General features: G+C 49.5%; 1 protein-coding gene across 3 annotated transcripts in view; it reads right to left on the bottom strand.

Annotated features, from left to right (window-relative positions):
• LOC8031944 (serine/threonine-protein phosphatase 4 regulatory subunit 1) overlaps positions 1–17,239 on the bottom strand; it is an 89,599-nt gene that overhangs the window by 54,462 nt on the left and 17,898 nt on the right. For 2 of the 3 annotated variants that reach the window (XM_029995424.4, XM_040501464.2), the window contains one exon: positions 15,194–15,386. In XM_029995424.4, coding sequence (XP_029851284.3) covers positions 15,194–15,386 — 193 coding nt within the window. Of the gene's footprint in view, positions 1–8,504; positions 8,706–15,193; positions 15,387–17,239 lie in introns of those variants that run through there. The other variant, XM_040501465.2, reaches the window with a different exon arrangement.

Below are 17,239 nucleotides of genomic sequence, written 5' to 3'. Positions count from 1 at the left end.
TTCTTCTGGTTGCGCTCGACCCGTTTCGAGGATGGGTGCGATTTTTGTTGCGCGGTTGGGTGCCGCAACCGTCGGGCAACCTGCGAAACAAGACGTGACGTTCCACGCTTTTCCGCGACACGCGCAGCGACGAGCAAAATGGATCGTCGCCGTGCGAAGGGAACACTGGCTTCCCGTCAAGATGGAGATCCCGCTTATGCATCGATCATTTCACAGGAGAGAACTACGAGCTGAAATCTTAAGTGGACAGAAGGCTCGTAAGCTGAGGTGTGATGCACTGGCAGAATTCGGGGTGCAGTTTCGTACACACGCTCATGAAAGGTTTCACGAATATTGGGACATGGTATATCGAAACAAAAGTGACGTTCGTCTATATGAGGCCTCCCTCGACCGGACATTCCCTTTAAATATCGCGAGTCAGACGGAAACAGTGGACATGAACGGGGAACGAGGGCTAAAGCAGTCTCGGATATCTGCGTGGGACGTAGGCGCATGGAGCTTCTTTCACTTATCTGGGATGTTCTATTCGATGCTAGAATACGGGAACCAATTCTCCAGTTGATCAAACATTTTGGTAACTAACGCCTCGTATCGCTCTTCACCGTGTCCGTGAAATGGCTGGTGAGCTTTTAACTTCGGACCCGCACAAAAGTTGCTCATTTTCTCCGGGATTCGCCACTGAGTCCCATGGGGGTAGAGGGAAAACGAATAAAAGACACACCAAAACAAAGATCTCGATTAATACGATTCCAGGTAAATGATTGCAGAGAATTTCAATTAACATCTTGCGGGCTTACAGTTTTTTCTGGAGTCATAGTCTCCTTTATGCAGCCGGCGCCTAGCAGAAACCGCATCTATTTCTCTGTCTACGAGAACGAAGAAAGATGCGGCCCTTGACCTCAAAAAGCTCGGACATGTTGGAAAAAACGGAGATGCAGCCCTGGTTTGTTGCAGCCCTGGTTTCACTTTTATGTAGACTGTCTTCGCGCGACTCGGCATATTTAATTTAGACGGGACGATAGCAGTGATGGAAGTGCCATTTGACCTTTTGGAGCAGGCCTTGTAGCAGGCAAAATGTTTTGGAGCATTTAGTGGCCCTTTTGGAGCAGGGTCCGGCATAGGTTGACATATTACTTGAAAATGAAATAATGCTGCATTGCTATATAAAGCTCATCTCTATTATTGGAAAACAGCGCCTGTCGCCTTTTTTAAGACAGGATATATAAAATTCAACAAAGTAAACACACACACACAAAAAAAAATTTTTTTTAAAATAAAGTTCACCTGCTCGTCAGATAAAAAAAAATACAATTAAATATGTCACACTGAGTTCTGATGATACAGGATATTTAGTTCTATCAGCCTGCACTTCTGTTAAGGTATCTGCAGCAGCATCTAACGACCCTCACTGTTGTGGACTGTTTTAGTTCAGATTAGAGTTGTCTTTCGGGCAGCAGCTTCAAATATTGCGCTATCTGATATTCGCTTCAAAAATTCCGATTCATTTTCGATGTGCTGGCGAAGTCACGATCGGATCACGGCACGTTAACCCGTTGAGTGCGCTCCTTGGCATGCACCGACGCGCTGCAGAGAAGCGACACCCGCGGAGCAGACACCGCAGTCGCGCGAGTCGCGCAGTGCTTTGTGCTCCGAAAAGAACGGCGAGGCTTTACCAGCACTACATCCACCCAGAGTTAGGTGCAACTCAACTATATTTCGTTTCAGCTTCGCTGCGAGCGCAGCCGAAGCTACAAACGCGCGCATGGAGCCCGTAACGGTGCCCATACTGCACGAGCCCACGCGCGAGTCAGGAAGGCACAGAGCATTGGGGCTCGCGCTAGCTTTGACTTCGCTGGTAGCTAGCGCACGGGAACAGGGCGGGCCAACATTGAAAACATCCACAAGCTAATAGGTTGCTTAGTGGGATGGTTCTTCGCTTAGCCTCTGCGGCTTTGGTCTCAGATGTTGCAAACGTTGTTCCTTTCAATGATGATGATATTGCACCCTCGCAGTTTCGGTTTGCGTAACAGTTGCGGCGCGCAAAATACCGCGGTACCACCGCGCGCTCTGATAAGACCTCAATTTTTATCTTTTATTGCTACATCTCCTCTCGGCGCAGGCTTGGCGGAATTCTTCGGTAAAATGACAATTTGGCGCTACATGTAGCACGATTGCGTCCTTGGCTCAATTTGGCGCGATTGGCGCATCACTTCCGTCACTCCGATAAAAATACATTAACCTTTTGATTCGCCGATCGGTAGCCCCAGTACTGAAAGCGTGCTGAACGAGTCGCGACTGCGTAGTACGTGGAAACCTACATGTTCACCTTGTTAAACCTCCTTAATGGGGAGACAAAACTTTGTCACAGTTTGTGCACTGCGGGCTCATTACAAGTCACCTGCTTCAAGCGGTATGGCAAGCGTGCGACAAGACAGTGGCGCCGCGGTGCAGCTTTCGGCAGAATTCTCGGGCGTACACACGATGCGCGGCAGCCGACAGCAAGCACCGTGTCCTAGTCCTGAGCAGAGTGCTACGCAAAGCCACACTACACACGAATACACAGAATCTCCTTCATGCGAATCATTTCATTCCCCGTGGACCCGCCATCGGAACCAAAATACTTTTCATCTCTATCAATCACCGACCGCGTAGCAGTTACCGGACCGTTAACATACAAGCACTTCGTACATGCCTATTCCAACACAAATGGACCCAAAAAAAAAAAAAAAAAAAAAAAAAAAAAACGTGACCGATATGGTTGCTTTCACACGATTTCCCGAGCATCGAGTCCCGCAGGAACACACAACGCTGGACGCAGGTCGGTGTGCAAATCGTATGAACATCAAGACTGAGGACACGTTGAGTGCATTCCAAAGCGGAGAGCAGGCGGCGCGTCCTTCCCCACAACCTGAAGGTGACCTACTACCACCTTTCAGCGATCTCGAATTCTTTGAAACGGTGCGAGGTCGAAGAGAATGTGCAGTGGACTTTTGTGAGCGACGTGATGGCCCGCGTCATGCCGGTTCCGCGTGAAAGGCTGCCCCGGCGGAGTCGCAACCGAAACTACGGTACAGGCGCCAAATCCAGTTGTTTTGGCCGTTTGACGATTGTTTGATTTTCGGAGTCTGAAAGGTCGTCGGGCACCTAAAAAAAGAGCACTTGGTGCGATTCCCCGACTCAGCGATCATCCTCGGCGCTACCTGCGTCGAGCGCCGCCATGTTTTCCGAGGCAGGTTAAAAAGCCAGGAGGCGACATCGGTGAGTGGTATCACTCCGGACTCAGGGTTTTTCGGCATTTCAAAAAGAAGGGCCGTCGTGCGTTCGCGATTGCGTTAAAAAAAAAAAAAAAAAACATGCTTTACGAATGTCGTTATTGAATATTACAGAAGTGTCGCTTACAAAGCTTCTTCCTAATTTTTCAGAATCGATTACGTCACAAAAAAAAAGAAAAAAGAAGCGAGAAGCGCTCGAGAAGAGCGCCAAACATTAAAAAAAAAAAAAGCGCACGAGAGCTTGGAATTTTTTTTTTTTTTTTTTTCGACCTCTGGTATACTTTTTTTGGTTTCCGACTACAACTTGTATCGTTTTCGACAACAAATACGACCTTTGCGGGGTCAGTGCCCCTTGAAAGGGGTACGGAAATGACGTCAGCTCTCTGCCCCCCGCTTCAAAGTCGGCCAGCGAGAAGCGCAATGCGTATCCTGCTTGTGACAGTTTAACAGCAGTTTAGCAGTTTAAGTAGAAATATCGGTCAGTACCGAGCTATGGCATACGGTATGGTCGGCCTGACAGAGGTTCCCGCGTTCTCCAGATCAAGCTCCTACCTAACGTCTGCAGAGAACGGCGACTTGTATGATGTGGAACGCACGTCGCAGAAGCACTGTGGACCTGAGACTGCAGCCAATGCCACGAGCACGACAGCTCGAGGTCGCTGCCTTGAAGCGTCGTTCCGCTGAACGATCGAGCGCTCGCGCTAGAAACGCACGTCTCAAAGCCAGGAGAGCGGGCCAGCTCGCGCCTGTAGCTTTGGGTCTCGGCTTATGAGCGTTCTCCGCCAATAGGCTACTGCGCAGTAAACGTCGTCCTCGAGGTCGTCCTAGACATCGCCATAGAGGTCATCTTAGAGGTCGTTCTAGATGCCTTGGTCCTCGACGACGTTAAGAACGACGTCTAGGATGTAGCGTCGTCCTCTAGGACGACGCTCAATGAGACCCTTATTTGCGTTAGCGAACGGTTTTGTTCCCGGCTGCATATGTGCTGCGGGCAGACAGAGATTTTGTCTTGCCGTGTTCCAACTACGTTCCGTCGTGTTTTTCGATATGGTTCGCCGGTTAGCGTTCGGTCTGTCGAGTTTGTTTTGTCGCCGTGCGCCCTTTTTTTATCGCTTTAGTAAATTTTCTGTCTCGTTTTTCCACTTCCCTCGACTTCACAAAAGCGTTTATCTATCGCCTGTCCGAACCATTATTTCCTTTTCTTTCTTTTTTTTTTTGTAATTTTCGCCTTATATCGGAGTTTTATTTGTATAATTTGCCGCCACTCTGCCACCCCCGCTTCCGACAAGTAACCCGACGGCCCCTAGCGCGCTCGAGGATGGCCACCCGCACCACACGCCGGCCACCCTGTGCCACACTGGGATGACGCACTGAAAACGAGAGGCGCTGTCTTCACTGCCCCATCCCAGTTCACATCTTGAGAAAGCGCGCGCCCAAAACTGGCGGGAAAAAAAACAAAAAAAAAACAGCGTGTCACGTTGGAGGGCCGGAAAACGTCCCCGCCGAGGAATGCCCGGAGATGCCGAACCGGTCGCTGGCATTGAACCGGAGCACCGAGCTCCACGACGAGGTTTCCCGAGAAATGCCGCGTCGTCGTCGGAGGCCGGAAGGACGCCGCCATTTCGACGCCCGTCGGATAGCCTCGCAGGCCTGGCGCGTGCCACGAGCATTAGCCGCAGCTTTCGGAGCGCCCCGGAACGTCCCCCCCACACGACGCCCCGTCGCCACGGACCAACGACACCGCACCCGGCAGTCACTTTCAAGCGCAGAAAGCGCCCGCGTTTACTCTGAGACATCGAAACTAACCCGGCCGAGTGCAAGTAGAACACCAAAAGTTCCAGGCGCCATCACAGGGACGCTGCCGCGGTGCACCGAGGAAAACTCGACACTGCGACAACCTCGCTAGAGCTGTGCACCTTCAAAGCCCGAGAAAGCGCCACCCTTCTCGTGCACTGCCGCCTGTCAACTCAAGTTAGGTGCGCGTGCGCCGAACGCTCGGCGAGATGGGCCTAACGGCCAAGGAAGAATTGACCGTTATCAACAAAATATATCTTCTTTTTCTTTACCTTCAACTCGGCTCGAAGCGCTGCGGAGTGGCGTGTCGGAGCAACAGCCGAGCTCCGAGCGTGGCCAAAGCTACGGGTGGCCTATCAAACGCCGGCGATAGGACGGGACTTCTCCTGCACTTCGTATATCACTCCGCGGGGATCTCTACGCGGGGGTGCAGAGGATTGGAAGAGAGAAATTTCGTCTGCTACGGGAGTATCGACGGCATCGTCTGCTACATAAACGCCATTTCCAACTCCGGTTCAGTGCGGTGGCTGCTGGGCTTCGCGAAGGGCCGTCGCACTGCAGGCAGAGGAAGGCCGCGGCTGGAACACGGAAGTTGGTAACGTTCGGTGCCCAGACGGTCTTTTTTTTTTTTTTTTTTTTTTGTCTGCCGCGGAAAAAGCGGATTGAACGAGCCCTCTGGGTAGACTGCCACCCTGTCTCCGATTTCGAACAACGCAGCGCGTTACCTCCGCAAATGCACAACAGCAACCAAAGCATACCGCGTCCTTCCGGACGCACTGGAGTACGCGTTTTCTCGGCGCTCCATCGACACCGCGTGGTTTTGCCTCTAACCGCCGCCTCGACACCCGATAGGAACCCGTTCTTCATCGGAGAGCATTTCCCGCCGTCGGCGGATCACCTTTTCGTCGATTTCCCAACGTCTGTCGTTTCCGACGTTCCTCAAAAAATTCGCGGTACGACGCGGTTTGTGACTCCTGACGAAGTAGAGGACACGTTCAACACGATCGCGCGCCTGACGCTCAAGCGTCCCTTTCGTATCTCGCGCTGTCGGTGGAAATTAGGAAAACAAAAATCACGAAATTGCACGAAAAAAAATGTGCAGTAGTTGCATCGGCGTTGCCAGTAGGTAGGCGTTTATCGCCCGAAGCATATTCATTACTATAATATGAAGAACCTGGAACGTCATTTATTTCATTTATATCTTGAAAATTAAATCTTAGCAGGACACAACTGGAAAATTGTGCAATGTTTGCCCACAAAGTACTTCTAAATTTTTATTTTGCGAACTACTCCGCGATGCGTACGAACGCTCTTTTCCAAGTGGTGAAAGTTCACCCGTTTGTACAAGTTTGCAACTTTATCATAAAAAGCATGCTATATCTATTGTATTCGTGAGAGGTTGGGATGGCAAGTTTGTATCTCGTCTACAACGAAAGGAACGAAAACTGCAACTTTGACCCAGATCTCGGAAGCCACCGCCATTAGGCCCAAAAGTAGACATGGGATGGGTGTCGACACGAGGTATTCAATCGTTCCTTTCTCGGTGTCCTTTCGTGTGTGTTTATGTCTATCGACGAAGAATATCCAGACGCTGCAGAAGAGGATGTGCAGAAAAGTCATCGGCGAGCTCAAGCACGACGACGACGACTTCGGTTATGGAACGCGCTGTGGGCTTCCAGAAGTGCTTTACATCGTGCAAAGTTCGTAGCTCGCTTTTTTTTTTTTTTTTTTTTCAGTTAATGTCAAGTGTCACGGTTCGTCTATGATTATGCTTCAGCTTCTGTTTCGGCCCGGGGTCGAGAGACTGAACAAAGTCTCTCGAGTGATGATGGCATCAGAGGCATCAATCAGCCGCTGTCCGAGGTGCTAGTACCTCGGACAGCGATACCTTTAAAAAGTAAAAACTGTCTTTTTTCATATTATTATTATTCTTGTATGGGACGCTACGCAATGGAATCACGCGTCTGTATCTCTTATGAAAACCTCCGTCTCTCGTCAAAGATACTCGGCCAGGAAGGTTGTGCTGTTCTGTCGATGTATCGGTGCATGCTAGTCATTCGACTCCAGAATTATGCTGCTGGGCGACGAGCGTTCGTAAGTGCCTGAGTGGTGAAGCCACGATGAACTTCGATTCACATGGATTAATTAAAAAGAAACGCGCAAGATGGAGGCAGATAACTCTTACAAAGATGATGTTTCCCTACTTTAATTCTCAGTCATTTTTCTTCCCACGAATAAAGTAACGTTATGCTGTTTTCATTTTAAAAGAAACATAATTCCTCAACAACACGTTATTGCTTTTGTAGGCAATACTTTCCGTGAGCGTTTGGTTCTGCGTGCATTACGCTGCTACTATGAACCGCTTTGCTATGTCGCATCATTCGGTGTCATCCCATTTTATGAGAATTCTTGTTCAAAAAACATACGTCTTTCCGAGCAATAGTTACATTACTAAAGAAGATTGCTTCAAAGCAAACCCATCTTCCCCGAGGCATCGTTGTACTACACGCATTGCTCTTACACTACGCCTTGATAATTTACCCGTATACAGCTTTCTAGCTTAACTGTTGTGTGTAACCATCGTGCTAGGAAATAAAGCGTAGCCACGAACGTAAATCCACTCGTAATGCTTACATGTCGGAGCTGTTCCGCGGCGCCCGATCGCTTCCCGTGCAACAGGATTTGTTTACTACGCCATCTGTTATTTCTAAACTACTTTATAGAAAATAAAAACATGTATCCATAAAAAACTTGCTTTTACGACATTCACGCAAGATGCCTTCGCGACGGCGCTATCTCGAGGCACCCGGCCCTATCGCCTCATTGCGGTGACGTCACAGGAGGAGCGCTCCGGCCTCGACTGGTGTTGGTCGGAGCTGGACACCGAGGTACCGCGGCCGGCTCCGACCAACGGCCCAGCGCTTCGCGTGGGCGGCCAAACACGGGGGCGAAGCTCGAGCGCGGCGGACGAGGCCAGACGTCCCGGCGAAGGAGCTTCGCCCCGCGGACCGAGCGGTGCGGAAGCGGTCCCCGGAAGGCCCGCCCGAGGAGCGCTCCACCGGCCACATTTGGCGCCAAATTCGCCAAGCGGGGAGAAGCAAAAATGGCGGGAAAGAAGGGGCGGCCAGCAAGGTCAGGTCGGGCATCCCCCGGCGGTCACGTGACAGAGGCCTCCCAATGGCGCATGCGTCACGCGGTCCAGAGATGCCCACGACCCCTCCTGGGTCGATGACACCGTCTCCCCTCGCCCGCCTGACGTCACATCCCCGGCCAAAGTAAACACTGCGATCAATCGGCGCATCTCTCGGCCGATACCGGCGAAAGATGGCAGCACCGCAGGACAAACGTCCGGCCACGAGCACCTGGCCCACAAAGCCGATCCACGCCCAAGGGCCGGCAAATCAATAGTCGGCGGCACGAGCCCCAGAGCCTACTCACCGCGGGAAGAGCCGACGCCATCCTGCTCCCGTCGCGAGCCGACACGCTCGAGCGTCCCAGACGAGCACGCCGGCAGTCCCCTCCCAAGTGGAGGGGTGCCGCCACCAGGGGCGCCGGCTTGACTGCCGCGGCGCCATCTGCAGCCGCGCCCCGAGCTCGAGCGCCTCGACCACGCACTCGCCCCCTCGCCGCTTCCGGCGCCGACTGACGGAGACCGAGCGAAGCTCACAGCCGGAATGTGGCCAGCCCGGCCAAAGGGCAGCGGGGAAGGCCCTCCGAAGCGGGGGGCGCGACCGCACGTGGAGAGACCCACGGCCGGCACTCCTGGAGCTCGCCGGTCGAGGCAGCCCTTATCGCCGACACACCAAAGGGATTCCGGCACGCTAATCTAGAGTGCCGCCTCGAGGGCTGGCCTGCCCCCTCAACCCCCCACGAGTTGGACACACCGGGCCGTCGCCAAGTCGGCCCCCTCATCTCGCCGCCAGCACACACTCGCAGTCACGCGAATTTACTTTCGCGCGCCGTCCAAAGTCTCTTCCAGGAAGGATCGAATGGATCGATATTAATGGCCATACCCCTCGGAACGGGCGGTACCTTGCGCCACCTAGCCCAAGTTTAAAAAGACAAACATGATATTTCCCGCCCTCCTCCTCTGCCTCCCCCTCTTCCTCTCCCCCAAGCCAATTTCCTCCTCCTATCACCAGGCGGTGTGGAACATTACTTGTTCCACACCGCCAGGTGATAGGATACCTCTTCCGTCCTTCCATCGTCGCCAGCGAAACCCAGGCCCCCAACCAACTCCGTTACTCCTTCAGGGAGAGCAGGCCGAAGCCCTGTGCACTTCAAAACCAAGTGCTTAGTCCAAAACATATACGAAAGAGTCGTACGAAGAGGACGGACAGGACATGTCTGTCCTGTCCGTCCTCTTTGTACGACTCTTTCGTATGTTTTTTTGAATTTATTACCAACGCGCTCAATCTAAGTTTATCAAGTACTTAGTGTCTCGCTCTTATTATCGTAGGCACCATATAATGTGTCCGCTCTCCTGAAATTTAGCTCTATACGTCCGTCCTCGTCCTCAATACTCCCCTTCTCGCCTCAAACAGAAGAACTTCCCAGTGAATTGGCGACAACATTCGACACTTCGCCCCCGTTTTGCCACCCACTCGAATGCCGACCGATGAACCCCTTTGAATCGGGAGGCGGCTTGCGCCATCTAGCGTACAAGTATTCAGTGGGCGGAATTCTGCGGAAACCGCTCCCAGCCCCGGCCGTAACTAGATAGCGCAAGCCAACGACGCTCTCACATACAGCGCGGCCGGCATCAAACGCTTGGACCGACACCAATACGTGCTGGGGGCGGAGGGGAGGGGGGGGGGGGGGGGGGAATGGGCTGCTCCACGCACAAAACCAGAGGGGCCAGGCCCCCCCCCCCCCCCAAGCTGCACTACATGGAAAGACTAAAATTCTTTCCGTCGTAGAGCCACGTGCGATGGATGTTTTATCACATTAGAGATACAACGGAACGAGGACAAACTGGGTAAATAAGCTAAAAGCCATAAATTCCAAATTCAACAGCATGCACGTATTTTGAAAACGTCCGTGCTGTTGCAACCACATGCATGAAGACAAGCATGACAAGTGGTGCGACGAGACTTGCACAATAACCGTTTATTAGAAAACAACACTTGGCGGTTTTCATCTCAAATCTCTTTTTTAAAACTTGACAACGGAATTTTTTTTTTTTTCAGCATTGTTTTTGATGTTCGCATTCGCAAAGGCTATGCGCAAACTACCGCCCGTCATAAAGGGTACAGCCAATATCCATCCATCCAAAGGCACATCGCATGTTGCCTCGACCGGAAACAGACAAAATCGTGCGGGGCCAAGCAAACGCATTTCACGCAGAACGGGGCAACCATAATCGCGCGAGAAGCAGTCGAACGATTTATCCGAATGAGCCTCACAAAGACCTTTGCCCCATCCCTAACACCATTCTACGGGCATCTACGCCAGTGTGTCGTCCAGCAAACACGACGGTTATGGACACACGCACATAGCCTCCGAAACGCGGCTCAGGATACGGACACTGGTTTCTTGCGCCCACGAGCTTGACAAAGCTAACTCCCTCACAGAGCGTAGGTGATTTGAGACAAGACTGAACAGAGGGCCGGCCGGCCGACATTATTTTCGACCCAAAGTTTCTCCAACGCGCTCTCGGAAAAGCCATCGTATTATGTCATCGAAGTTGACAAAAGCAGTGGTACGCGTAAATGCCGAGGTCGAGCACTTTCCAGCGTCCATTGCTTTTCCACTCCGGCATTTAATTTTCTATGGAGAAGTAATATCTTTATGCTTGGGAGAAGAGCGTGTTGGTTTAAGTCATAGATGAAGAAAGAATAAAACGAGTAAAACGGGGACAACACAACCACACAAAAGATGTGGTTGTGTTGTCCCCGTTTTAACTGTTTTATTCTTTCTTCATCCATGATAATATCTTTACATGTATACAAAATATTGACTAAGATTAAAAATTCCAATCGACCAATGCCTGCATGATCTCATCCCAAATCACACTTCTGAAAATTGTTAAACTAGACACTGTTTCACGACAACTTGGCGAACTGGGGAGGCTGCGACCCCCGCGATCCAATAAGGGCGCCGAAGCAAGGCACGTGGTAACACTTTATGGTCGAAGCCGCCGGGGCCTCGTTACCGCCGCAGCAACAGAGCCCTCCGCGACAAAAAGTAGTTCTAGGCTTCTTTTTCTTTTGACGGCAATTGAACTCGCGCGATTCCATATCTAACGACAAGATAAGAATAAAGAATCACAAATTTATGAGTTTCAATTATATTAAAAAAAAAAAAAAAAGCGACGCCACCCATTCGTATCCTCTCGATTTTTTCGCCTTGTAGCGCCGTGGCCGTTGGCGATCGCAGCGTGCAATCGGCCGTTTCCGCTCAAAACATCGCACTGTGCCCAGGCATTAGCACCCGTCAGATTCGCGGATCAAACGAGCTTACGGTTGTCTCATGAACTGTTCCCGAAGTGCCTAGCGGACGAATATGTCGCTGCGGTGGACGTTCATCCGAAGTTGGTTGGTTTCGGAGCAGACGACTCTTGGCTAGCAGACGACAGCCGGTTGCTCCGGGCCTCGCGCCCGGCATTTGGCGTGGTGACACAAATGCTCCCGTGCCGCCTTATTGAGTCGCGGGGCCCTAGCCTCCAGTTTGCCAAGTTATCGTGAAACGGAGTGTAGTGTTGTAGTTTGATGTTGCGGCTAACGTGAACCATTTCTCTACTAGTAATCTCACGGGCACAAAAATTAAAAAAAAAATGCATTAATTTGATCGAACAGAAAGCCGTAATCGCTGGCAGAAATAACAGAAAAGACAGAGGCTAGTGACCAACTTTCCCCGGTCTCGGGTTCCCGGAATGTCGCAATCGCACTGATGTGATTGGTCCGAGCCATTTTGGAGAATTTGTTTGAGCAGCTAAAAGTCTATTTTGGAGCAGCCACAGGAATTTCTGGATCTTAAGCACACACTCCATATTCATTCCTACCGCTGCAAATATTATATGTAGGGTTTCGTGTTTTCGAATAAATCCGAAAAGCTCCGAAAAACACCCGCGAGTAAAATTTGGGTCAATTGGGTTTTGTCCGATAAACTTCTTGAGTAGTACCGGAACCTCCGTCAGGTCAGCCGGACAAAGTTTATGCAGTTTCTTTCACGCGTGGAATCAAGAATCGCTCGACAAAATGTACCAGCGAACGCGCAAAACAACGGTGCGCCATTTTTGTGTTAATCATCAACAAAAAAAAGACATTGCACTGTTGCCAGATTAAACGCTTTTCAAGTCAATCTTCAGCCGAAGAGGCGCTCGACTTTATCAGTCCGCGCGTCCGCGGACGAGGCGCGGATCGAAGAAGTCGGTGAGGTGCCGGTCCCATGGTACACGGTCCGCGGACGAAAATCGCGATTCGGTCCGTCGTGCGATTAGAGGAAGGAGAGGTTATGTTTTTGTCACAGTGAAAGCTATGAACCATAGATAGTGCATAAAATCGGGAAGAGGGGCAGTTGAAACTTCCTTGTTACATCCTTAATGGGGTAGGTTGATGGAATAAGATGGGATGAATACGAGCTTGCCAGCTCTAGTAGGTTTATTGGTTTTAAGGTATGGACGTTTATCGAAGCAACCCTTGTGTGTAACTTTAGTCCTGGGACAAATTAGTACCGCCAATGGCAATGGCACCGATGCCAAATCCAGCTGAAGAAATATTAACCAATACAAGCGCGTTTTTTTTTTTTTTTTTTTTTTTTTGTCTAGCATACATTTGCATCCAAATATTTATTTATTTTTCATAGGAAACTGCTAAATTAAACTCTAAATTTCGAAGAACTGGGAATCAAACAAAAATAAAGTCCAATAAGATTTAGAATTTTCGGCAAAAATAAACCTCCAAAAACACCCTCCGAATTTGACGAAAAATAACTCCGAAAACACAGTAATAATATGTTAAAAAAGTCACGTGTTGAAGACATTGAATACTTTGCCTCCTCATTTCTGCCCAACCTTTTGTTAGCATAACTGCATGGCAGGTTTGATACCCTCAAACCCAAAGCTAGCTGTTTAGTTGCGTGTAGAAGCACCAGGCACGACAACTAGATGCGAAGTGATGAAGGACCGTATGAACTGCTCTGAATGGTTGTCTTAGGAATGGAGGCAAAGGTAAATCAAATTCTATTCTACGAAAATGATACAGCAGGGCACCCAAATTCAGGTTTCATTGAAGTCCAAAAGATTGCAATAAAACTGCAATAAAAGCAAAACTTGATTGGATTCATTCGATTCCTTCCTTTGATTACTAACTTGAATGAAAAATTATATGCAGGACTAAATAACAAAAATCGGCCTTTTGAACGAAAAAAATCTTTCGTTCAAAAGGCCGGAAAAAAATAACGAGCAAACCAGTCTAGTCACCTTTTGTTCGGTTCAACCTCTTTTTCATATAGGTCGGTTTCAATTTACTTAAGGACACTGCAATTTCGGATTAATTCGCCTCGGGAGTGGAAAAATACACCGCATGCCAGAAAAGATAAATGCATAGGGTGCAGTTCCACCCCATGATGGAGCATAGCCCAAGCTAAAGAAGTTCAACCACCAAGTCAGGACATTGCTCTGACGTGCACACCAGGGCCCTGCACTGCTACACAGACTGGAGCGGTAGAGTACCACATGGTCACAAAATGCAATTCAAAACTGCCAGTTTGTAGCTTTGGCTCCAATTCGTCGTAGGGCAAGACAAAGAGAGCCTATCTCAATTCCACTTGTGCTCGTCTTCAGAAACCTTGCGTCATAAAATTCTGAGTGCGTAAGAACACACCTTGGTGGTACTTCGCTCCGTAATTTCATCCGACAAAAAAGACAAGGGTGGAAGCGGCACCATTTTATTTAGTACTGCAAAAACTGGGTGTGACTCCCACACAAGCCATCCAACTATATGTTTCCAAAAATGTTTAGAATATGCTCAACGAGTTTGTGCGCTCCTCAATGGCGTGTCTCCACTTTTGAGCCAGCGTCACACGTGCTCTGTTCTTCCCCTGGTCGCAGTTTATGAGTGCCACATTCTTTTTTTTTTTTTTTCCCCACGACAAACACCTTTAGTTTACTACCCCATCATTCCAAACAGGTGGCCTTCAAACAAACATTCTGAAAGGCAGCCACCTAGAAAAGTGTGGCGGCACACAAACTTTTATGTTTCAAGGAAGTCCCAAAACCTGGAGGATCAACCATGCTTTAGTGAAAGCAGGGCAAAACATAACTCGTTTTGCCCTGCAGGTGTCAAAAAATGGGTGCCTGAATCGAGAGCCTCTCAATAAAAGAAGACCTTATTTACAATCACGGGTATTGACAACGTCCAGACTCGAACCAAAGGAGTCATTCCGGATTGCAGCAAACAAACATTGACAAATTCAACAACAACCTCTTCGCAGCTGCACTTGGCAACTGCATTGCGAAGCGCAACCCTACAGCCCGAGGGAAAGCAGAGTCAGGTGTCCACTTAAAAAAAAAACTGATTCCACCACCGAATTCCATGAATTTTTATCAACAATTAAAGGGCCACTGATAACCCCAATATCAATTTTTCTTTTACTGTTGTAAACAACTGGACAGAGAGAAAAAAAAATGCCACAGTCAGATTTAAAATTCTTGCTAAGTCAATGACCATATACGGCAAAATGATTCAATCCTTGCGTTTCTGAACGAGTTCAAAGGTGACAGAAGTGTCGGTCAACTTTCCTCCAGCTAGCGCCAGGACGAGTGAAAAACTGCTATTCCCAAGCGATTGTACCACATACCCAACTAATCAGGAAGACAAGTGCGGCTGTGCGTCCGGACAGTCAGTTGCCCACGCACCCTGTTTCCGCCGTGCCTTACCTAGCGCCATCATGCGAGCAAAGGTGGCCCGTCGGTCATCAAACAACCTAAGCAGTGCCTCACCGGCAGATCACAGTTGCCACTACACTAAGAAGTAGCCCGACGGCAAATTGGCAACCAAACGAGCCAAGTGCCCCACACTTGACGACAACTTGGCGGCCGGCGGAAGGCCATCGAATACAGCCGTCCATCGGCACCCTGCTCGCCCCAAAGAGTGTGAAGCAGTCGGACGCCTGCACGGACTCACCGGTGGAAGACAATGTCGCTGCAGGCGTAGCGCTCCAGCTTGGCCACAGGGCCCAGGTCCTCCGCCAGGTCCTGCCGCCGCCCGTCCTCGTCGCAGTCCTCCACTCCTCCGGCTCCAGATGGGCCCTCATCCTCCTTGGCATACATCGCAAAGGCCAAGTGGCCCGCGCCCGACGCCCAGCGAGAGGAGTCCACTGGAGCACAACACAAATGCACCGACCAATCAGAGAGAGGCGAGCAAAACCCCATGCACGCCAAAAAAGCCACACAGAACTATTGGGCACAAGAAACCCGTGAAAGTGTGGCGTGCCCAAAGAGAACCGGATCGAGTGGCTCCGAAAAGTGGGAGCAGGAAAGCCAATATGGGATGCAGTTGGGAAGTCTCAGCGATGGCCACACTCGCAACCAGGCCAACGTCTCCTCAATGGCTGCACTTGGAGCAAATTCCCTCCTACTCAAACTACTCTTCTGAGAAGTTCAGTAACGGTCAGCAACCTTTTCGTTTTGGTCCAGCAAAGCTTATGTTTTACACTGTATACATTTTCAAAAATCCAAGTGTAGTTGCCAAGATCATGCTGGGCAGCGTAAAGACCCCAGTAGACACTTCCAGCATAAGCTCCTTGCCTTCCTGTGTTTCAAGCGGACAATCGACTGTCACCGACTAGAGTTGGCAAGCTGTGGGTCAAGCCCAACTGTCACAAGAAGCTTTGTGACTGGGCAATGAGTAAAGCAGCCCCTGGTTTTCAATGGAAAAAATCTTATACAAGCATATTTGCTTTCCTGGGCCAGCTCGTTTCCATATGCATTCTCATGTTAAATAAAATGATTATTATTAGTAATGAAATGAAGCTCCCTTGACAGAGTGTACACTGCCTTTCTTCAAACCTGAGCGTGGAAAATCTTAAGCACAACTGAATATTGAATGGAAGAGTGTGAGGATACATGAAAGAAATGTTGGCACAAGGCACCAGCTCTGAGCGAGTCACAGTATCGGTTGGCCAGCAATGTGATGCCCCATACACACAAACTATCCAAGAGGAAAAAACCCTTTTCAGCCAAAATTTGCTTCTGCAGCCTAGAAAATATAATGGCAATGTACTTGAAATGCTTTTTCTAAACAAATGCCGTTCAACTTCAAAATACAGCGCACGCCAAACTTGTTCGGAACATGCCAACGGTTTCTTATTTCATGGAATCGTTATCTTGGCGGCGGCGGAACAACTGTTCCACGGCGTAGAGCTCAAACAAGAGCCGGAACAAAAGAGGCCGCTCGCTAGACTGTGGACACCACCACAATTTTTGCCGGCCAGCTAATATATATTTATCGCCATGTTCGTCGTCAATTTCAATCAAGTTCGGAAAGTTCGGCAGCGAAACAACTCAACAGAAAGGATTCCCATTGTCTAAGGCCGTACTCGCTGACCCTAGTTTTCATAAGAAAAAAATTAATGGTGGGACAATAGTAAGAAAGCAGGTCAACAACTTGACTGACCGTGGTCGATCGCAAAGAACACACAAAGTTGCAAGTTCACTGCTCACCGTTCGAATTTCGTGGACGCCAACTTTTTGTGAATTTCAAACTATCCATGTTTCGTATAATAACTCTGACAACCTAAAAAGAAGTGATATTGTCTCGGGATGCTTTCCTTAAAGAAATTAAGTACCCGAGGAATATTTCAATAGTCCATTCGGGTCGGGTGAAATATTTCTTTAACCGTCGCCCCTGTCAAATGTACTCTCCGAAGCATTTCACCCCCCCCCCAATGTTGGCGTTCAAAAATAAACTATTGGTTTTGTGGAAATTTGCACACAAAGTACTCAGGAGACGACATAACTGACAGGCCTGTCAAGGGAAGTCCTACATTTGTTTCGCGTAAAATGTGCCATAATTATTTAAATAGCGCCAGGGAAGTGGAAATCCTGCAAGTTTGACAGAAGTCGAATGCTAGGCATCACTTCGTGAACCTCTGTAGAGAGATCATTATTGACACGGATGTGCTTTGCACATTTCGGAGTCATCACCAACTTATCGCTCTCTGGCATCACC

The sequence above is a fragment of the Ixodes scapularis genome, unplaced genomic scaffold (genome assembly GCF_016920785.2).
Source record: "Ixodes scapularis isolate PalLabHiFi unplaced genomic scaffold, ASM1692078v2 PGA_scaffold9__187_contigs__length_104089568, whole genome shotgun sequence".
Lineage (NCBI taxonomy): Eukaryota > Metazoa > Arthropoda > Arachnida > Ixodida > Ixodidae > Ixodes > Ixodes scapularis.
Note: the sequence above shows the minus strand (reverse complement) of the source record. Positions and strands in the feature narration are given on the sequence as shown.